We start from the raw sequence: 21,868 nt of genomic DNA on the forward strand, positions 1-21,868 counted from the left end.
TGAGGTGTCAAACGTACTACGCACCTTATCCTTATGGCCGTACAAGAGATTGCTGCTGGCCCGTGCGCCTCGATTTAGCGCCTCCTCTTGTCAGTTCTCAGCCGTACTATGTGGCTTGGACGATGACTAAGTCAATGTGCGCCCGCATAGTCAACGACTAGCCCATTTCGAGCCTGGCGTGTGTGGCGCAGCCCACTAAGCCCTTCTGGGGGCCTGAGGTCACCATGCGCAGCTTTTGAGAGACAACAGAAGCCATTTCTTCATTCTGCTTAACATGAGGTTTATGGTCCATCGTGTGCCGACGGGTTTCGGTGGACCTGCTGAGAAAAGCCGGCGGACGCGCTGCCCTGTAGAGTCGAATGTAGCCGAAGAGTCCGAGTCGGAACCAGACTCGCAGCCAGAATCATTTCCGGAAACAGAGTCGGAGCCGGAGCCGAAGGTAGAGGGAGAATGAGAAGACGAGTCTGAGAAGAAGCCAAAGGGAAATTAAGAGGAAGAGTCTGGGAGAGAAAGCTTCGTGACAACAAGGACGGACTATTCGTGAAAGGTAGACGGTGTCCCCAAGGCGACTATCCATCTAAGGAGGACTTCCAGGGCGGAAGAGTTGCGCAGCGGCCTTTTAGAGAGAGAAGCGGAGCTTGGATGGGGAAATGGTAGGATGATTACTGAAAGCTGCAGTTTCAGCATCCGTCCTGAGACAGTGAGGAGGAGACATTAAGCCCAAAGATTGGGAAGTGGACATGTGCTGTGCAGCAAGATAGAAAAATCCGTGTGACTTGCAGGATGAGGCCATGAGGTATGTCTGCAGCTGTGGAATCATTATACACCACTTGGCTTTGGGTCCTCGATTTTGCTACGTGATCATACTTAGTGACCATGCCCTTGTTTCAGGAATTACTAGTACTGTCAGTGATTGAAAAACTGCTCTTGCTTCTGTCTGTATTGATGCTCTTATGGCTGCTATCGAAGAATATATCGGTTGTACTACGTAAAGCTGGTGTCCTGCCTTTCCAAAGCTTGCTTCCGAAGCCCCAGTGGGCAAGAATCAGCTCATTTCTGCAAATTTTGCATAAAGCTATCCAAATTGAAGTCTTCTTGATACTGCCTTTCGTCGGACAGCTCTCCCAGGTCATCCAGCCAACCCTTCTTGCCTTTCTCTTTAACGTTGCCTTCGATATCCACCATGTCTTCTTCATTGCCTTCGATCATTCCGCCTTGGTCCGCTTTTCCATCTGCCGTTTCTCCCAGGTTGAACAAATCCAGAATCTGGTCGGTTTCCATCGTTCCAAGACCGGCATTTTGTTGATTGACAACTGTAGAGGCAACGTCGATCTTGAAACGTTGAAGACCCATGATTTTTTCTTCCAGCGTGCCTCGGGTGATCAGCCGGTAAACGTTGACAACTTTCTTCTGACCGATTCTATGAGCACGATCCATGGCTTGGATATCTTTCTGAGGATTCCAATCGTGTTCAACAAAGATGACGGTGTCGGCACCGGTCAGGTTCAAGCCAAGTCCTCCAACACTAGTGGTCAGCAGCAAACAGTCGTAACTGGGATCTGTGTTGAACTGGTTCACAATGTTCTGTCGTTTCGTGGCCTCAACACTTCCATCCAGACGAAGGAATTGCACACCTGGGAGTAATTTACGCAACACGTCGTTTTGCACTATGTCCAGCATCTCCTTCATCTGACAGAATATGAGGGCACGATGCTGGGAAACGTAATTGTTTGCAGAGATGTTGCCTGCATCCTCGGTCACACCAATGCCGCAGTCGATGAGAAGATCACGAAGAGCCGTCAATTTGGGTGCGTGTGCAATGTCGCGAAGGCTGGAATGGGAGCTAGCCAATTGCTTCTGAATCGCATCGTACTGTTTGTGACCTTCTTTGACCACCAGGGACGGGGAATTGCAGAGCTTGCGCATATACTGAAGGGCTTGGAAAATGTGTTGCTTGGCTTCTTTGTCGCCTGACCCTACACTCGACTCAACCACCTTCCGTTCCTTCTTGAAGAAGTCATCAAAGAGCCGCTTCTGTAGGTCGCTAAGGTCGCAGTAATAGTTTTGTAGGATCTTTGGTGGTAAGTCATTGAGCACTTCTTCTTTCAAGCGGCGCAGTAAAAATGGCAATACTTGCTTGTGTAGAGCCTCAATTGCAAGTGCACCGGCCTCTTGTTCCTTGGACGATGATTTGGCATTGCGGCTTGCTGCAATAGGTTTAGCAAAACGATCCAAAAAGACCTTCTCGGTTCCTAAAAAGCCTGGCATCAGGAAATCGAAAAGAGACCACAGCTCGAGAACATTGTTTTGAATCGGCGTCCCGGAGAGGATCAAGCGGTGGTTGCTTAGAAGCTTTTTCACCGCCAGGGTACTCTTAGCTTTCGGATTCTTGATCAGGTGACCCTCATCCAGAACACAATAGTTCCAATTGATGGGCATGAAGACTTCGTTATCGTTACGGCAAATATCATAAGACGTGATAACAATGTCTGCCCCTGTGAGCTGGTCCCTGCGACGATTTCTCTCGGAAGGAGGGCCAACGTAGGCCACGCAGGACAAGAACGGGGCATACTGTTTGATTTCCTGCTGCCAGTGGCCAGACAATGTTGGTGGACAAATGATGAGAGAGGGTAGTGGCCTCGAATCCGGCGCGCCTGTCTTTGCGTACTCTTCAGCACGCATATGATGATCACTGGCCACAACGCAGATCGTTTGCAAAGTTTTGCCAAGACCCATGTCATCGCACAGGATTCCATGTAGATGATATCGATTGAGGAAGGCAAGCCAATTCACACCATCTTGCTGGTATGATCGTAGTTCGGCCTGTATCGAAACAGGCATTTCGAACGCTTCCACCTTTTTCGGGTCCAGCATTTGCGCCATAAACTTGCGTTCTCGGTCGCGACCCTGGAGAAGTTCTTCGGAAAGACCCGGTGGATCTGGTATACCAGCTTCAAGGGGTACTAACTTGACAAGAGTAGCAAAAGAAGTAGTGGCTAAGAGACGAACGTCGTCGTTGGAGTCACTCATCCGTCCAAGAACTGGCACAACCAAGAATATCACGTAAGGCAGGATACCTTCCTCCATCACGTGCATCAGATGATAAATGCACTCAACAGCACCTTGCCGGTGGTGGACATCGACGGCGTTGCTGATACCTGGAAGCACATTTTCTACCAGCGTTGTCATGCCCTCGACAGTAATCACGCTGCATAATGTTGCAAAACATTTCGCGGCCGAGTACCGAATGACAGAAAGCTTATTGCGAAGACCATTGGCGACTAAAGGTAGTAGATCTACCAGCCAGGTGTGCAAACCACGATCCAGCGTTGGTGCTAGAGCTCGAAGTGTTGACAGCCCATCAACTATGTCCTGTCCGGTCTGGCTCTCAGGATCCATTATGTCGTTCGGTAGTTCTCCTACCAGCCCGTTTCTTATAGTAGTCTCGATCAGCGAGCGAAGGTTTGGTATTCTGTCGAAGAGGCTAGCTCCATACTTGTGAGCTAGATTCTCCAGCGCTCGCTTAGAGCCTCTCCGCATAATCCTGGCTTCTTTCGCCTCTCTTTCGAACATGGCGGCATCGGGATGGTCTTTGCGGTCTTCTTCCTTTCGTAGTGATAAGATGGCTTGTTCTAATTGAGCATTGGGATGAAATTCGGGAGTTTCCGAGGTGTCGACGCAGCAGAATTTGACCAGATTACCAATAATCTTCTCCACAGGCCCTCGTTTCCCAGCAGCGTTGTAGAAGTCTATCAGTGATGCAATGGCCACCGACGACCTTTGTTGAATCTCAAAATTCTCTTCAAGCTTGACGCTGTCCATGATGTTCTTGATCACCAGGCTCGGCTTCTTGGGAATTTCTCTTAACGCAACCAGAGCGCTGGCGGCAGCAGCTCGGATTCGCATCTCGCGAAGCTCCTTGATGCTTTTGGCTTCATTCACAGCAATCCTTGCATTTTCTCGAGCATCAGCCAAGAATTGCACACCAGTGACACGCTGAGCTGGCGTCAAGAGCTTCATCAAGCGGTCAAAGTCATCACTCACAATTCGCTCTGCATCTGCAAGGGAAAAGGCGTTGGGACCAGCATCAACATCGCCTTGGCAGACTGGCGGAATATTGGGAAGCTTCGCAGACGGCACATGGGCATGGCTCTTGAAAGCGTCAAGCATTGCATGACACTGGCCACGAGCAGCTTGCAGAACAGAGGCAATATCGGTGTACCATAGCGGTCGATCATTCTCCAACACAGAGAGCAGCTTAGAAGACAGTACTGAAGGAGGAACGGTCTTTGATTCCGAGTGGCTCGCATATTCTTCGATCACCATAGCAGCCACGAACTGTGTTGTCGCGCGCCTTGATGTCAGATAGGAGGCAATGCCCGTCCACTGCTCCTGGAACTGATTTTGATGCCAGTAGAAGGAAAAGAGACCAAGGGCTCGAGCAGCATAAATTCTTGACCTGATCAGCGTATCAAGACCTACCAATTCCACTTCGCCATGCAGCATATGCCCATCGACGTTGTGCGCTGAGGCTGTCGTGTCGTCTTTCTTTTCCGATTTTCGCTTCCCTCCGGTCGAGGAGTGGGCGCTAGAATACTGTCGAGCAGGAGCCAAGTTATGCGAAGCGAAAGGCACGCCAGAGGGCTTGATGAACAAACTCAGATCCATAGGTATTGGACTTCGTGCCAGTCCTATAGGGTGCATCGCAATTGTGATCATGGGCGGAAGATGGCTCTCAAGGTCATCACGGAAGTATACCAAACCCTTAGAGTTCATTTGACGCAAGAGCTCGGTCCAGACTTGCAAAGAGAGCCGGAGCACACCTTCGTCACGCTCTACAACGATATTTTGAAAGACGAGGCGAGCCACTTTACCGCCCACCCAGGAAGTAACACCTTCCCCCTCCAGTGCGAGGAAGGTTAGAAGTGCTCGAAGAACTGCCGATCGGACCGTTGTGATAGTATGTCGGAAGAATGGATACAACCGAGGAACAAGCATCGCAAAAGAGCTGTCAGGATCGTGAAGCGCGTTCGATTTCATAGCCTGAAGGACTTCCGGGAAAGTGCAGAGTCTGGCTAGTAAGTCCATGACAGCTCCTGTGCTGGCGCTCAAGTCATCTTGTAAATCGGATAAGCAGTCCCAAACCACGTGGATGAGATTACTGAGTGACTCGGAATTCAACTGAACGAGTTCTTCTGCTATCGGAATCAGGGTTGCGGCGCTGACAGAGCGAACGTCGTCATCGTGATGGGCTAGACCCTTCATAACAGAATCAACCACACCGTCAATGATTCTATCATGGCACAGAAGCAGATCTCGGCGCACAGCCACAAAATACTTCAGCCCGATCATGCCTCCATGACAGACTTCCCATATAGGATGTTTGATGCCAAGGTCGTTCTGCGTGATCATCCGCTTGAGAAAGGTGTATACTGACAGCGCCGTTACTTCTGGGAGTTGCGAGAGTAGAGCACCCAGAGTTTGCCCAACTGTTTCTCGGATTGGTGCAACGACTGTGTCAGAGACGTAGTCCCCGAACCGATCAAGCATCAATACACATAAGAGTCGGCAGGCTAAATCGTCTAGCCACTTGCGATTTAATTCATCATTTCCTGTTCTCGATCTTCCAAACTTGCGCCCGGCGCCCGCGCCGTGGACACGAATGACTTCCCGAAGACCCATTGCTGCACCATGACGAAGCTCCCAGTGTGGATCAAAGAGGTCGACCGTCAGAAACTCGCACATTCGCTCAAAGGGCCATTCAAGCCCCTGCTCTTCAGCGTCTGTCTGGATCATAGGCTTTTCCGGTGCCACCTCGCCCTTGAACTCGGAGACGACTTTCGACTCATCATCTTCATTCTCCCTCTTGATTGAAAAATAGTCGGGATTCTTGTCTCCATTCGTATCGTCTTCAGACCCGAGCTTGACAGGGTAGGGGGCGGCGGATATTGGCGTCTGACCAGCTTCGGATGCTTTCCGGACAGACAAGTCGACCACACGCATCTTGTTCCCTCCGGTCTTAGCCATACTCTTGCTTTTCCGTTTCAGCTGGTTCAACTGGCGTTTGCTAAGGCCTGACTCATCCCATGTGGCAGTCTGTGGAGTACTCTCCATGGGAGACATGGCAGAATATGCATTGTTAGACGAAATACTTGCTTGGCGTCCTTTGAAAGATGTATCGACCCTGGGAAGCCCTGGAGTAGAGGGTAATTTATGTTGAGAGTTTGCTGCAAAGTCGTTTGCATTGACCAGATCGTCCTCGATATACTCGCCGCCAAGACCGAGTCGAGAGGTCAGACTTTGCTTCTGATACGCTAACCTCTGGGCGGCATCAAGACCGGCCAGCGAGTATTCATACTCCTTACCGGCACTACCTAATAGTTTCTTACCGTACTGCAGGATGGAGCTAACATCCAGCGTATCCAGCTGTAGTAGCTCATAGCTGTCCGGGGTAGGAGCTTCAACCTTGACTTCCATTTCGTCATTGCATCCATTTCTGTCGAGCTTGGGATCTGCGTCATCTGCATTAGGGTCGAACTGCTCCACATGGGACACAATACCGCCAATGGCTTTGGCAGCAGCTGTTCTGGTGTCCCAGGAATGTGCTTTGAGATATGGAAGTACCCGACCAAGAAGGTTAAACAACTCGTCCGGGTGTTGTTTTTGAATGTCTGCAAGCTGTTGGGCAGCTGTATTGCGGATAAGTGGAGTGCTGCCCTTTTCCAAAAGCCTGGAACGATGCCCCAGTCAGCTGAGCACATCGGCTTGGCATGGTTAGCGGAGATTACTCACGTGACCAATCGGTCGAGCCTGGCAGAGGTTAGCGCTGAGCTAGGTGGTTCTAGCCAGATTGAGTCTAGACTGACCGAGAAGATGCCATTCTGTTACTGCCACAGTTGTTGCCTAAATGCAGAAATGCTCGCTAGAACGCTGGAGAAGACGATCAAAGACTAAGATGGAATTGAGATGGAAGAAAGAATTAGTTATGTTTGGCATGAATCGTGATGCATCAGAAATCCATGGAATGTGCCATGTCGCAGGTACCAATGCACAGGGAAGCAAGCAAGTACTTGGCGCTGCAGAAGGTGCGTGGCAGAGTGGAAGAAGGAAAGTGTATGTGTGCGGTGTCGGGCTCTGGCTCTGTTCTGGTTCTGGTTCAGAGGGGAGGGTCGGAGAAAAGCAGGGCTTTTGGCGATTTTCGAGGTCGCGCTGCAGGCTTTTTATCTCCACTCGCAGGCTGAAAGATGGCCCTGGCAGATCACAACGCTAGGCCTCCTTTGGCGTAGCCCAACCACTAGCTCCCGTGGCATGTAGCACCACCCAACTGACAGCTGAGGCACATCAACTGTTCACAGACTCTGAGCATACCACCTCTTCGCATCTGGCATTTTGGCACTTCAACATACTAATGACGTTGCACATATCAGTGTATATTCCTCTCAGTCTAGTCGATTTCGTTCTGTAAGCTTGTGCATTGAACACTGATGAGTGACTTGTTATTGTTTGACATAGGCAAAATTATGCAGGTCACCCAAACCGTGGCCAGATAGCTCTCTGTCTCTGTATGAGAGTCCATCCATTCCTCAACCACGAGCGCTTGGCGAAAGACTCCCGCTGCAGCTTCCCCTTGCTCGTCGCTGTTCAGGAACTGAGCTGCGAGGTGTATTCGAACGACGGGAAGCACGTTGACTCACTCGTCGATAGAGGAGCACACATCACCAAGTCTTTTTTTTGGCACTTCGATTATCCCAGACATCATCCATTTCACAACGGGCTCGAAGGTTTCGGCCTCGATATGGGGAAGTTCAGGTCCGCTAGCATTGGCTTCTTCAAAGCCGCCTGTGAAGACAGATCGGAAATAACTGGACTTCTCATAGAGCAGCTTCTTTGGCACAACATAGCAGATTCTAGCATGTCCCATGTGCACCTTGGCCTTTTCCCTTCCATAAGTCTGGCAAAGTATTGTTGGCCTCCTGAATCGGGCAACTACATCTTCAACAATACCTTGCAACATCCGTGACTGTGGCCATCCTGCCATAGTTTCCAGGGCAAGAACCACGAGAGCAATCATCAGGATGGAGCGGCAGTATCAAGTCGAAGAGATCGGCTGAGAACTCCTTGAATATCTCCACCACGCGTCCTTTTTCTTGATCGCCGCCTTCTAATTGACCCAGAGAGACTTTCTAGTAATCGCTCATGATAGACCTGTGATTCCACGACAACACGAAAGAGTAAAAGTGTTAGGAGGACTATAGGCGGCCTCTCTCAGCGCTAACCGCTAGCATACTCACATCGGATGCTAGTGCTTCTAGAACAAAACTTTTTGGATATGATTCATTTGAGGCTACGTACCTAGGACCACAATGCCCTCTTTGTAACCCTGCTGTCAGCTGCATCCAGCCTCTTTCCTCATCCTGCAGCATAGAAAAGGCTAGTTCCCATATTGCCATCCGTGTGTTCACGATTCCATCGCCCACAAGCTCCTATCGATACTTAGACCTGATCTTCTCAGCTGTCTGTTACAAACACTGTCCTTTCTTTAAATCGCTTTAGGTTTGAAATCGCATTATGCCGCCCTCCACGAACTCCAATATCCAAACTACTAACTTAACCTTAGTCCTACATGTTTCGAAAACCCCTTGTGACCATGCATCACACTCAAACCAGCAATCGAAATCCAAGTCGCTTCCCCATCCCTCTTTCCTGGTCCAGAAAATCCCATCACGCCCACCAGAAAGATGGGGAGAAGTATGCCTGTCTCAACCCAGCCGCCAATAAGTAAGAGGGAGTACTTCCTGCTCAGGTAATCGCGCAACCTCCTATGCTATGCGCCACCATTCCTTTTCCATCAGAAACCCTCTATCCCAAATCCATTTCGTTGTTCAACCTGAGCGATCGATATTCTGTCATCTGATCGTACTAAAACTGTTTCGAAAGAGCTGTTGAATCGATTCCCATCGCTACTGGTATACTTCTCTTTTCCGTCCTCCCAACCAACCCTTCTCCTATCATAATATTGTCATGATACTCTGTACTACCCCTTCCACTGAGGAGTGGAGTTACCATTTGTTCTTCAAGCATAAGCGGGCAGGCGTGTCTCTAATATCAAGTACCTAACCTATTTTCATACAGATCACGCACAACGAAATTTTTAATACTGCGTCTATTATGCTTCAACAACTCATCCTGGAATGGGCATATCTCACACGTTTCAGGTTCTCCTTGAGCCCCTCGCGTGACCTAATGCATGGAGTCCTGGCTGTGCTCTGAATCTCATACCAGCCGCCAGGGATGGACTCTGGACACATTATTGATTGGGGCCTGTCGATGAGTAAATGTGCTATTGTGAGTAGTCCCTTTCAGTCTATCTGCAAGCAGATAAGACGTTCTGTGATCTTAGGCATCATTGGATAGCCAACTACGTCAGCTTGAGAATAAGGATGAAGTGGACAGTTGAGCAAACTTTTGGTGCAGTTCAGAATTTCAGAGTAAAATCGATTCAGTGCTTATGCGAGTAGCCTCAAGCATATCTGTCCTTGTTTTACCAGCCTGCTTGCCTTCGTTTCATCATGCTCACAATAGCAGCAACGTGAAAGCTCATGAATCTATTGCTCAGCATCTTGACACCAGACTTGAACAATTCTCCTGATCGAAGGTCGACCTTGTACCTCGTCACTTGAGCACCACATTCACAATGACACTGGCTTTTCCATCACCTCCTTCCATCCACCCTGGCGCCTCCCGAATCTCCTCCATCATTTTGTCGTAGCTGTCAGAGAGCGCAGGTATCATCCTGATGGTGTTGGGCGTCGACTCTGGTAACCAATCAAATCGGACTGTGATCTGACGGATATCATGCTCATCTACACCTGCAACCAGCGGCATGATTGAGAAGAACGATTCCACGTTGCTGCATGACTTGAGATAAACTGTAGCAGGGGGGTCATCGTCATTGGTGAAGATATACAACGTAGTATTGGCCTGTATCTTTTCATCTGACACAGACTCTCGTGTAGATGGATGGGAAATTTTCCTTTCAATGCTATCCCCAGAAAGTCGGGAACTAGATGGGGCTTTGCTGTGTGTAGAAGTGTGGCGAGATGCTGGTGGTGTTCTAGATGCGTTTTTGTTGCTCCGGTGAGGTGGTGCTTTTGTCGAAGGCTTTTCTGCAGAAGATTCAGCATCATATGTATACTCCCTCTTGAAGTTTTTCGTTTTCTTCCCATCCTTGCTCCGCTTGTAATTCATCAGTTCTGTAGAGTATGGTCGGACTTGATCGATATTCCGCTTGCGAAATGTTCTTCCGGTGTCAGCTGTCTCATTCTCTGACTCCTCACTGTCTCCAACCACAGTGCTCTGACTTGGAAGCTTCTGGAAGCCCTGCTTACGTCTGATGGTGAATGCAAGTCCGTTCTTGTCATAGCCAGAGTCCACACCCATCCAGGCTCGGTATGCTTGACAATCAAAGAAGTATTTGACGATCCACTTAAAGCCCTCGTCATCAATCAAAGTCCAGAATCCCTGTTTCTGTTCTTCGTCCCAGTATTCGAACGACAGCTCACCGCTGACTAAGGAGTCACCGTGCTGCTTTCTACGTGGTCTAAACAGAACCTTCCGCTTTAAGCTGTCGCTCGGCTTTCGTACCACAAAATCCGGTAGCTTTCGGTCCAAGTAGACTGCCTTGGCTTCACTCAGACCATGTATCTCTTCATCATTCTCATTGTACACATCCTCCTCTTCTAGGTGAGTAGCAATGCCTGCAGAACGTACTTCGGGTGACTGAGAGTAATCACTTAGCAGGGGTGACGGGCTACGCCTTCGTTGTAAGAATGAAGATCGGTCCGTCTTCGATGTGGGTACATATGGTATGGGCGATTTCTTTTTACTAGCAGTTCGTGGGGAAGCAGTGTGAGATACTCGGAATGGTGGTAGAGGTTCGCCATGGTCTAAGGTCAGCCGTCCTTGCTGAGAAGCTTCTGGAGAGGATAACGCTGCTTCTTGCTGTGCCGAAAGGCGAGGTCTGGTCGATGAAGGGGTAGAGCGATGACCAGAAGCGTGAGGCAAAGGTGAAATAGTATTTGCGGTTCGATGGCGACGAGTTGGCGTAGCGAAGGCAGAATTCTTCCCAGATTGAGGCTTCTGTGGCGTTTTTGGACGGTCATTTTGGTCCGAATCATTCAAGTATGCCATATTGTCGAATAGAGGATCCAGAGGTCCAGTTAGGCCCTTGCTGGGCGGCGAAGGTGAATTCTGGCTATGTCAAGAATGAGATTGAGTTTTATTTTGAACATAACTCACATTGCGTTCGCTATCACTCATCAACGGGGTCATCAACTTTATTGTCAAATCTTGCTGATTGGGCGAGGCACTCTGCGCAAGCCGATTCGCCTCGTCTCTTAGCCACTGTGGGCTGAAAGCCACCGATCTGTCGGGGGCAGACATATCAGCGCAACAGGATACTTCACAAAGGACCCCAGCCTGGATCACGAAACAGATATGAACCGCAGATGGAAATTTTCGTTTGAAACAGGGCATCATGGAGGATGGACCGTAGGCAAAAGACAGAGTATGGAAGGAGCAATGGCGTGTTGTCCACGCGGGTGCCTTCCTTGATCCATGGCGGGAAGGTGAGTCGGAGCGACTCAGGGAACCCACCACTGTTGCTGAACCATTTGGCATTCACAACTGAGCGGGCATGCTCCTCGGAAAGATATGTGAAGAAGCAGCGTAGAAAACTTTATCCCCAGCTGAAACCGCCAGATGGAATCGCGAATGGAACATCAAGCTTACCTTGAGGTCGCGGTCGGCACAGAAGTTGAGTAAGTAGCAGATACCGAATTGCAATGTCTGACAACAGTAATGGGGGGTGGAGCGTCATCAAGGTTTCCGAATTTGGAGTATTTCGCTGCAATGATATGGTTTTTGTGCAACACAGGAAAGGGCCATCAAAAAAGTTGCACACATCACAATAACACATCAACATACTGCCCTGAGCTCTATTTACGATTTTTGTGGCTGCTGTCCGGATTTCTTGAACACACTCAAATCTAGCGGTATCCTTTCCCCAAGCCATGTAGCCCGCTGTGTGTGATTTCTCTCATCCTCTCCTTGATTATCAGTATTCGGATGCACAAGAGCACTCAGCGGTCCTCTATTGATGACCAACCATGGAACAAAAGCTCCAAACTGTGCTGGGGTGAAGAGATTGACCTCGAACATGGCGATGGGGTGGGGGCCTATCGGCTGATCGAATAGTTGGTATATGCGAAGCTCAGGAACTTGTGCTGTCAATGGGAAAATTGCACAATCATTACTATACTTACATTCACGGCGTACGCGTTCCCATAATGCTTTGGCGAAAGCAATTTGAATGGCATTTTTCTGAGGCAAGTTGGAGAATAGGACTCTTCCGATCATGAAGCAGCTTACTTGATAGTAGTAGATATGAACATCAAATCCTCCTCTTTGCCCGTTGGTGATACCGTCAGTGAATTGGCTGTAGCTTTTGCTCTGCACTCCATGGTAAATGTTGCGATAGGATTTCCCATCATCATTTCTCGCGCTGCCATGATCAGTTGACTTGATTAGATAGCGAACGGCTTCTGTACTCAGGCAGAGGATCTAGTCCTTCCCAGCCTTCCAATGGAGAAGTAAAGGAGTAGAGGGATGGATCGGCCATCTAAATTGAGTTAAGAGTTAGTTGCTAACAGCCTGTTTTTCCTCCTCTGCATGAACATTTCGAAGAGGAAAATGGAGGACTCTACGACCTTGAAAATGACCGGGGTGTGACGATCGATGGCTTTGCAGCTATCGCTTGCAAAACTCGGCCTCGAACAGGTCGCACAACGAGAAAAATTACTCGACTTAACGCGAAATAACTACAAAGCCAGATCTTGGGGGGAGAGGCCCTCCTTACGTAATGCCAAAAGAGCTATTGATGTGTGCTTAGAGTACTGTAATATTGCCCATTCAAGTTGTAAAAGTGCTGCAGAAGCTTGGCGCATGCTTCGGAGAAGTTGCTGATGCTCCGGCTATTCATCCTAAATCTCCAGAAAATCAAACAAAATGACAGAAAACCTATATCATTCAGTAGCTATAGGTCCATTGACCTTGATTTGAGTTTGGTTTTCTGTTTTAGCAGTCTAGACATGAAAGATCAAGTAGACGAAGTTTTACATGTAAAAAGTATATTTGACTAGAGAATCCTCCAAAATAGAGTCTGTATTAAAAGGATCGGAAAAAGCTCAGCTACAGGTTGATATTGGCATCGTGTTCTCCGGATCCTTGTATGTTCTTCTAATTCTGGCCGAGATATGGGACAATCTCCCAGCCGGGACGGTGCTCTCTTTCCCAGACTTCCTCGGCCCGTCCACTGACGTATGGTCGTCGCCCAGGCCTCCAGAGCCCTGGACGCGCCCCAGCACCCTCGAGATGCTCGCGCATTATCCTGCGGCGTTCCGGATCCGGGTCTGAGTAGATCATGTCTAGTGGGGCTTTCCCACGGCGGTTCAAGGCATTTATATCTAGACTTTCTCTCCAGAGCAGCTCCTCTACGCAAGTAATGCTTCTGCCTTCGACAGCGCAGTGCAATAGACTGTTGCCGCAGTAGTCTTTCGTGTTGATATCGATTTTACCCGTACCAAGAAGAAGTCCAAGGACATTGGGGCAACCGAAAAGTGCGGCCAGGTGAGCTGCGCTCCGACCATGGCGATCTTTGGCAGCAAGGTCGACTTCGTTCGAGGATATTAGCAGCTCGCAGACATTAATCAGGTCCCAGGTTGCCGCGTAGTGAAGAACCGTCCTCTTTTCATTGTCTAGCTCACTAGGGCGAACTGATTTTCGTTCCAGCATGAGTCTCAGGACACGCTCTGAGCCAATCTCAGCAGCAACATGTGCGGGAGTCTTACCACTGTGGTCTGGCACACCGGGCTGGGCACCAACTTCCAACAGCCTTGCCACAGCATACCAATTTCGATTCGACGCGGCGTGGTGCAGGGCAGTGCGACCATTTTTGTCCATCATGTTCAATTTGCCAGTCTTCATCCTTGCGATACATCTTTCCAGAACTTCATGCCAATGCTCGATTACCGCATGGTGCAGAACCGTACGCCTATCTTTGTCTCGATCCTGCTCAAGGGCTGTCGGGAATAGATCCATTATTTCAACAGACAGCTCTTCCCAACCTTGGAGGACGGCAAGGAAGAGAATACTCGTAGGGTTCGCCTTGGGGTACCTAAGCTCCTTCCGTGCTTGGGCTTCGATCATTCGTTCACTGCTCAGCAACAGCCGTGCCATTGACGGTATACCACGGAGGCAGGCATACTCAAGGGGAGTCACAAGGTATATGCCTTGAGTACTGCGCTCTTCTCTCAAGGTGTTCTCACCAGCGAGGTCGATTCGTTCATCTGCAAGGAACAACCCTGCAATTGCTGAGTCTTGGTTGTCGATGGCTGCAAGCAATGCTGCTCCACCAGTTTTTTTGAGGAAGCTAGAATCTGCCTCTGGATTATCATTCTGCATTAGGATGCGACAAAGTTCTTCATTCTTTGCATCGACAGCTGTCAGCAATGGTGTACGACCGATATCATTGGATAGGCTGATATCAGCCCCTTTCAGTATGAGGAATTTGACCATTTCCGTGCTGATGCCGCTAACATGTAGAACTGTACCTCCGCCAGAAGAAGGACCGCCCTGAAAATAGCCGCTATGGTCCTTCTCATTGATATCACAACCACACAGAAGCACACATTCAGTAAGGTATTTATTGTCGATGGCGACTGCAACGTGAAGCGGAAGAGGAAGCAAAGAGTCTGCGTATAGTAGGAGTGAGCTTTTGTGGTGGCTGTCATCATAAAGGTAAAGAAGTATCCAAAGTCCAAAGCTATCTCTGCTTTCATAAAGTTGTTTGTACATGGTCCATATAGTCGGAGCTTCACCTGCTAAATTAGCATGATGAGGCCAATTCTTTGCTGCATAAAAGAGTAGCTCGCATTCTTCCAGGGCGTTTGGACGTTTCAATCCATGTTCAGATATTCTGTCCCGGATTTTCCCCGCCTCGAGATTATACAGAGTAAATGTGCTTAGACAGGTCAGAGCTGCACTCCGATGTGCATTGAGAAGAGTGATACGGTAACGGTCGCTGGTGGAAGGGCTAAGCAGAAAGTCACAGAATGATTGATGAACGAAATGAACGTGGTCCGTCGCATCGACGTGAATCAAATTTGGACAGATTGAAGCAAAATGCATTTTTCCTGGGAACTCATTGACATCAAGGCCGAGAGTCTTCGCTTCCAGCCGGACTGCAATCTCTAACTCTGCCGTGTTCAAAGGACGAGTTGTCACAAGTAGCCATGAGAATACCCTGATCAAAAGACTTAGGGTTGCGCCTTCAAATCGAGCCAGGATGCTCTCGTATAATGAGTCAAGGCGAGAGGGTAGAATCCGGAGAGCTTTTAAGCCAGCCTCAACCTTCTGTGTTGACCATGGTCCTTGATCTTGAGAAAATTGGTTCCAAACAAGCTTAGCCCATAGGAACATCGTTCCAGCTTTCTTACATATAGTGTCAACAATCTTGCGTGCAATATCTTGGTCAAGCATGTGCTCTTGCATGAATTCCTGCACGTTCTTTTCAACAAAATGCTTGACGTCTCGCTCGCTCCTAACAGCAATGGATGGACAGTCAAGCTGCTCATCGATGATCGCCGATGGGCGACTAGCAATGAGAATCCGTAACCGTCGCGGCTGGATGTGAGGGGTGACAGTGTCAATGAGAACACAGAGATTCTCTGTGAACTTTTCTAGATGCCTGGGGTCCATCTCGTCAAGAGCGTCAAAGACGAAATAAACTGTCTTCATCTTAGAGGCAATGATGAGATCGTGAAGTGCCCCCCATAGCATGTTTGGGTCCTCCAAAAAGTCGTAGGTCTTGCTCTTAGAGGTAAAGATTCGCCTAGCGATGAGAGCGTGCGTCAAATCCGGCTCAATTTGTAACAATTGATGTATCACGGTTTTGAGAAGGCTGAACATCGATTGGCGACTCGTATCTTGCTCGTTGCAAAAGAAATACGCCAGAATATCATCTCGTACTTCTCTCGAATTGGATGAAGGACCGGTGTGAGACAGTATTCTGCGAGAAGGAATGACTGTACTAATGAGATATTTCATAAGGATTGTTTTCCCTACCCCTGGAGTCCCTCGTAGCCACAAGATCCCCGAGGCACCCGGTTGCAACCACAGTTTAAAGCTAGTCTGGGCTGTGATCCATTCGCAAGTCCCTGGAGATTGCTGTTGTACTGAAGAATACTGGAGGAGGTAGTTTGTCACGTTAAACTCCTCCGTAAGGTAGGAATAAGCGAGTTCAAATTGTTCTACGTCTTCGGGATGGCCTTGAATCATCTCTAGCAGGGCGTGTCGAACAGGCTCGAATTTCTGGCTGTGGGGATCGTTAAACCTAACAATGTTCCGATGATCAGCAGCCATTGGAACCAGCCGCTCGTTGTTGATACCCAACAAGGCGGATTCCCTCTCCACAACAAGACCATTGAGCGGGTTCATAATCTCCGTTTCGTAGAAAGTGACGATTGGTAGGTCCAAAGTCAAGGACTTAAAGCTTGTAGAGATATCGGCCAGGACAGCAGAGTTCTGAGAGAGCACGTTGAATAGTTGGGTCCTCATGGGCTTATGAAAACTGCAGGTGTTAATGAAATTCGACATAATAGTCGCCCAACTCGCCACTCTTGAGCCACGATGAGGCGTCCCGAAGAAGATGATGCCGCGGCTTTTGTCTAGGATATTTGAGTAATATCGTTGTTCTTTGGCAATGATGAGGGCTTTTTTGACCACAATGCCGCCAAGGCTATGGCAGACGAATACAACCGGTCTCTGCATGGCGTCTATGGACCACCTCTTCATTCGTAGCCTGTTCAATAGATCCAAAGCAAAGTCATCGATGCCAGCAATACTACGGCTAAAGGCCCATTTCGAGTCGTACCCAAATGTTATGATGCGGGCTTTGGGTAAGAAAGAGGGGATAAAGTCCCGTAGCCACAGCTTGTAGCCTGCGTCCGTCCACGTCTCGAATGCATCGCCGCCAAGACCGTGAACAGCTATGATATCAACGTCTGCGTGGGTATCCTCCTCTTCTGGATGGAGCACGAATAAACCGTGCTTCTCATCTCGGGATAACTGATGGCGGGCCCCGACCATGCTGTCGACGGCGTCCCACAGAACCGCTTAGTCGGCCGGAAGGGTAAGTAGTGACGTTACAGTGAATTCGATGTTCTTGGGTGAAAGCAATATCACACGTACAGTACCTTCTGTAAGGCTAGAAGCCGGGCTTGAGCCATCAAATTCAAACCACCTCAAATGATTATGCACAGTAACATCCACCTCGTATTCGCCTGACGCTTAAGGCTATTGCAGACGGGACGGGACTCTCAGCCTGGTTTCAGGACCTCCGGACCAAGCTCTGTCCCCTAACCAGGCACATCTCTGGGTCCCTCCGGTCTCTTCTTGGCTGCGATAAATTAGTCGCATTTCTTTTGGGGGCCAGTTTCTGGCCCCAGACTCGGCTATAATTGCCAGCAGTGCTTCAACTACGTTCGATCACTTCCGTACTCGTGCCGCCGACAAGTACGGAAGGAACGCACTTTCCGGGACGCGGCACCGAATAAGCTCTCGATGGGATGAGGGCATCCCAAAGGGGTCGCTTGTGTCATCACATCTACTTGGTCTGGGAGTTAAGAGGCGGCAACGATGAAATGGTCGAATTCTTATCCTGTTAACGATGAAGATGTCTTCAGACAGCGGACAGCATGAGCAATCTCGGCAGTCAGGTATGGATTGGTCCACATCTGCGGCCATCACTGTGCCGGTATCTTTCAGGGTGAATAGTACTTAGTACTTAACGAAATCTAAGTTACCCTCAGCCGCAACAGTTCCCCATATGTAACACCTTTACCCGGATATACCCCGAAAATTTAGCTGAAACCCGGATTCCAGTTGGAAACCTACAGCTTCTATCTGATTGTCAGCTCTATCAGCATTAATGATGAAAACATAAAACAGATTGTCAGACGGTCGCAGCCTGACGCAAAAGAGACGCCTAAAAGACGAACAAAAGACAGAATCAGTGTAGTGAAAGTAGTTGTATCTTCTAACATGCCCTGAGGGCGCCGAAAGGCATCTACTCTACTAACTATCTTGGCAGTCTATGCTAGCCCTGCCATGCGGTGCATGATAGGCGCATGACACAGATGGATAAGAAAGTCTATATGATTTTTCGATGTCTGTGGAATTTGAGCTCTTTGGGATCTCGTTGTGGATGACAGAAAAATGCTAGATGTAATTGGTTGATAACGTTGCGTTTGGGGATGTGTTGTGTTTGAGGATCCCTTACGTTACGCAACATTGTCCTGATACTCAAGCTTTTGTGGGCATGAGGACGTAGCTGCAGAGCTCAGCACATTCGCACTCCTATCTAATGTGACCTCGCTCGAGTTGTGGCATTCTTATGGAGACGAGTTTGCTTTGTTCCAAGTCCAGGAAGCCCGCTGGTCACGCCGAAAATTGCGTTGCTTCTAAGTTATGCCCAAATTCTTAGGCCGAAAGACATTTACGTGACACTCATCTGCGAGATCATTTCCAACATCAGCACACTACGACCTATCGACCAAAATTAGACGCATCATGCTTCAGAACTTAGTCATCGTCCAAGCCACAAAAGTACGGCTGAGAACTGAGGCAACCAAAAATAATATTATGTCCGATTATCCGCATAATCATTCCTTGTCGTGGAGCTCAAATACGTACAGCTGAGAAACAAGACCTCTGCTGGCTGGACACATCACTTCGTCTCACGAAGCCATATCATTACCTTCTAACATCTCGTGCCCTGCAGGCAAATGGCTGGCTAAAAGTTGTAGTATCTTTGCCCTGGTGGCAGCCATTACCCTCCGATACGACACCCTTTTCATTGGCTTGGAAAACAAGAGGCATGCGCCCAAACTCGCTTCTCAGACCGCGGGAATTAGACTGCCATCTCTTTTGATGAAAGCCGAGCTGAAACTAGCAGGTATATATAGCCCGTGTCTGTCTGACCGAAACTATATATTTCTACAGATTATCCTGCAGCAACTTTTTATTTGCCGCCTGTTTCGAAGGAGGTGCCTACTCACTCTACAGTTTTCTTTAGTTACACAAGTATCCTCTTTTTATTAATTTCTCATGAAGATGTCTTCCCCGAATCAGGATGTGACACCGGACTTCGAGCGGTCAGCTAGCCTTGCAGATCGGATTCAGAATGCTTACATAGAAACATCAATCTCTCCAAGGTGGATAGGGAGTGGCAATGCCTTTTGGTACCGGAGAGATTTCGGAGCCGATCAGTCTTCTTTCGTCACGGTAGACCCAGAGCAAAGTCTGCGTCAGCCTTCATTCGACCATGAACGGCTGGCAACATCCCTCCGTGATGTCGGCATAGAAGCAAATGCAGATTCACTCCTATTTACCTCTATTGATACCAGTAGAGATGGAAAATCTGTCAAGTTCCGTATAGGAGAGAAGATTTGGGAATTCCGCGACAACGAGACTCTGGCCGAATATAACGGAGAGATCAAAGAAGACTCACTTACACCTCTATCTAGCGAGCAGCCATCGGATTCGAGCGATAAGAGTACCTTCATAACATTTATCAATCGAACAAAGGAATCAGTAGCTCTGTTCTGGATCGATTATGATGGCAACCCGCAGCGGTATGCGACAGTCGAAGCAGGGAAATCGAACAGAATGCAAACATATTCGGGCCATGTCTGGCGGGCGTCATACTCAGACAACGGTCAACTAATTGCAAATTTCATGGCACAAGATCTTGACGCAGTTGCCATTATAGAAGAAGAAAAGCCATCCGTCGCGAAAGCAATCGAAAAGTCTTCTAGCCCAGCACTTTCACAGCGGCCCGAAAGTTCCGACAAGCCGCAAGCGCTGGTGAAAGAGTATAATGTATGGGTCCGTGATGCAGATGGTCAAGAAACCCAGCTCTCTATCAACGGGACGGAAGGCAACCCCTTTGACCACACGATCTACCATTCACCGAATAGCCAATTTGCAGTCGCATACCAGTACACACCGGAGCAAACCAGTACGGTTTACGCAGTGGAATCCAGCCCGAAAGATCAAATCCAACCTCGCTTAAAGCAGTTCCAGTATTTGAAACCTGGAGACAACGTCCGAGTCGATCGGCCAAGGATGTTTGATTTGACCGAGAAGAAGGAAGTGACAACTGATGACGCGCTCTTCCAGAATCCACACAGCATTTACGACATGGGATGGAGCGCCGATGGCCAAGAATACCGCTTCTTATACAACCAACGAGGTCACCAGGTTCTTCGAATCGTTGGGCTGAACACGCAAGGCCAAGTGCGAAGCGTAATTGAAGACAGTAGCACAACATTTGTCGATTACTCGCAGAAGGAATACCATCATGAAATCAGGGATTCCAATGAAATGATCTGGGCTAGTGAACGAGATGGTTGGAATCACCTCTACCTATTTGACTTGCAGACAACGAATATGAAGAATCAGATTACGCGAGGAGAATGGAACGTGCGTTCAGTGGAGTCGGTTGATGAAGAGAAGAGACAGATATGGCTCAAAGCGTTTGGCGCAGTGGAGTGCCAAGGTCCGTACTATGCGCAGCTTGCGAGGGTCAATTTTGACGGTTCTGACTTTACGCTGCTGACCAGTGGTGACGGGACACACACCTGGACATGGGGTCCTGATCGCAAGTATTTAATTGATACATGGTCCAGAGTAGATCTGGCTCCCAAGAGCGTATTGAGGAATGCCGAGACTGGAGAGCAGGTTGTCGCACTCGAGGAGAACAATTTCGACAACCTGATCCAGGCAGGATGGGCACCTACGGAACGTTTCTCAGCCCCCGGCCGAGACGGCAAAACGATGATCCACGGCATCATCATCCCACCCTCCCAGTTCGACCCCAACAAGAGATACCCCATCATCGAGCAGATCTACGCTGGGCCCCAGGGTTTCTTCGTCCCCAAATCCTTCTCCACCCTCACGAGCCAGCACGAACTCGCCGAACTAGGCTTCATTGTCGTTCAAGTCGACGGCATGGGCACGAACTGGCGCTCCAAGGCCTTCCACAACCACTGCCACAAGAACCTCAAAGACGCCGGCCTACCGGACCGCATCGCCTGGATCACCGCTGCCGCCTCCCAGTCCCGACCGTGGATGGATCTCGGGCGGCCAAAGCGCCCTCGGCGCCCTTCTCTGGCACGGCGACTTCTACAAAGCCGCCGCCGCGGACTGTGGATGCCACGATAACCGCATGGATAAGCTTTGGTGGAACGAGGCGTGGATGGGGTGGCCGGTCGATCAGGCCTACGCGGACTCGTCGAATGTCGCGCATGCGGGGCGCTTGAGAGGCGCGTTGATGCTGATCGTCGGTGAGTTGGACTCGAACGTCGATCCAGCGGCGACGATGCAGGTGGTGAATGCGTTGAATGACGCAAAGAAAGATTATGATCTCCTTTTCGTGCCGGGTGCTGGGCACGGTGTGGGTTCGGATCGTGACTTTGCGGTTAGGAGGCAGCGGGACTTTTTTGTCAGGCATCTGATGGGGGTGGAGCCTCCGAAGAGGAATTTGGGTTGACTTTTGCCGCCGAGCTGCATCGTTGAGTCGGGATGAATCCGTTATAATTGCTCAAGGTCGTTTAGAGGTGCTAGAATTCTGTTTATTAAGTATTATCACCGCGTGGCGGGTTGGACTGGTGACATTCATGATCTCTCCACATGCCATGCAGGGGCGATGGGGAAAGCCAGTTTTCGTTTCCGAGAGAGAGAGAGAGAG

The 21,868-nt window shown here is 49.2% G+C and overlaps 5 protein-coding genes across 5 annotated transcripts; 1 reads left to right on the forward strand and 4 right to left on the reverse strand.

Annotated features, from left to right (window-relative positions):
- Positions 1–1,050: 1,050 nt before the first annotated feature.
- EPUS_07460 (uncharacterized protein) lies at positions 1,051–6,880 on the reverse strand (the record flags this gene model as incomplete). Its single annotated transcript, XM_007804184.1, has 3 exons — positions 1,051–6,730; positions 6,793–6,810; positions 6,867–6,880. The coding sequence occupies 3 exons, from the start codon at positions 6,878–6,880 to the stop codon at positions 1,051–1,053; spliced, it is 5,712 nt and encodes a 1,903-aa protein (XP_007802375.1).
- A 564-nt stretch (positions 6,881–7,444) lies between these two features.
- Positions 7,445–8,038, reverse strand: EPUS_07461 (uncharacterized protein; the record flags this gene model as incomplete). Its single annotated transcript, XM_007804185.1, has 2 exons — positions 7,445–7,637; positions 7,695–8,038. The coding sequence occupies 2 exons, from the start codon at positions 8,036–8,038 to the stop codon at positions 7,445–7,447; spliced, it is 537 nt and encodes a 178-aa protein (XP_007802376.1).
- A 1,634-nt stretch (positions 8,039–9,672) lies between these two features.
- Positions 9,673–11,442, reverse strand: EPUS_07462 (uncharacterized protein; the record flags this gene model as incomplete). Its single annotated transcript, XM_007804186.1, has 2 exons — positions 9,673–11,250; positions 11,299–11,442. The coding sequence occupies 2 exons, from the start codon at positions 11,440–11,442 to the stop codon at positions 9,673–9,675; spliced, it is 1,722 nt and encodes a 573-aa protein (XP_007802377.1).
- Positions 11,443–13,296: 1,854 nt separating this feature from the next.
- Positions 13,297–17,205, reverse strand: EPUS_07463 (uncharacterized protein; the record flags this gene model as incomplete). The annotated part of the gene is made up of 1 exon (XM_007804187.1): positions 13,297–17,205. One exon carries the CDS (start codon positions 17,203–17,205, stop codon positions 13,297–13,299), a length of 3,909 nt encoding a protein of 1,302 aa, XP_007802378.1.
- Positions 17,206–19,230: 2,025 nt separating this feature from the next.
- EPUS_07464 (uncharacterized protein) lies at positions 19,231–21,342 on the forward strand (the record flags this gene model as incomplete). Its single annotated transcript, XM_007804188.1, has 1 exon — positions 19,231–21,342. One exon carries the CDS (start codon positions 19,231–19,233, stop codon positions 21,340–21,342), a length of 2,112 nt encoding a protein of 703 aa, XP_007802379.1.
- Positions 21,343–21,868: the final 526 nt, after the last annotated feature.

Source organism: Endocarpon pusillum (genome assembly GCF_000464535.1).
Source record: "Endocarpon pusillum Z07020 unplaced genomic scaffold scaffold300, whole genome shotgun sequence".
Lineage (NCBI taxonomy): Eukaryota > Fungi > Ascomycota > Eurotiomycetes > Verrucariales > Verrucariaceae > Endocarpon > Endocarpon pusillum.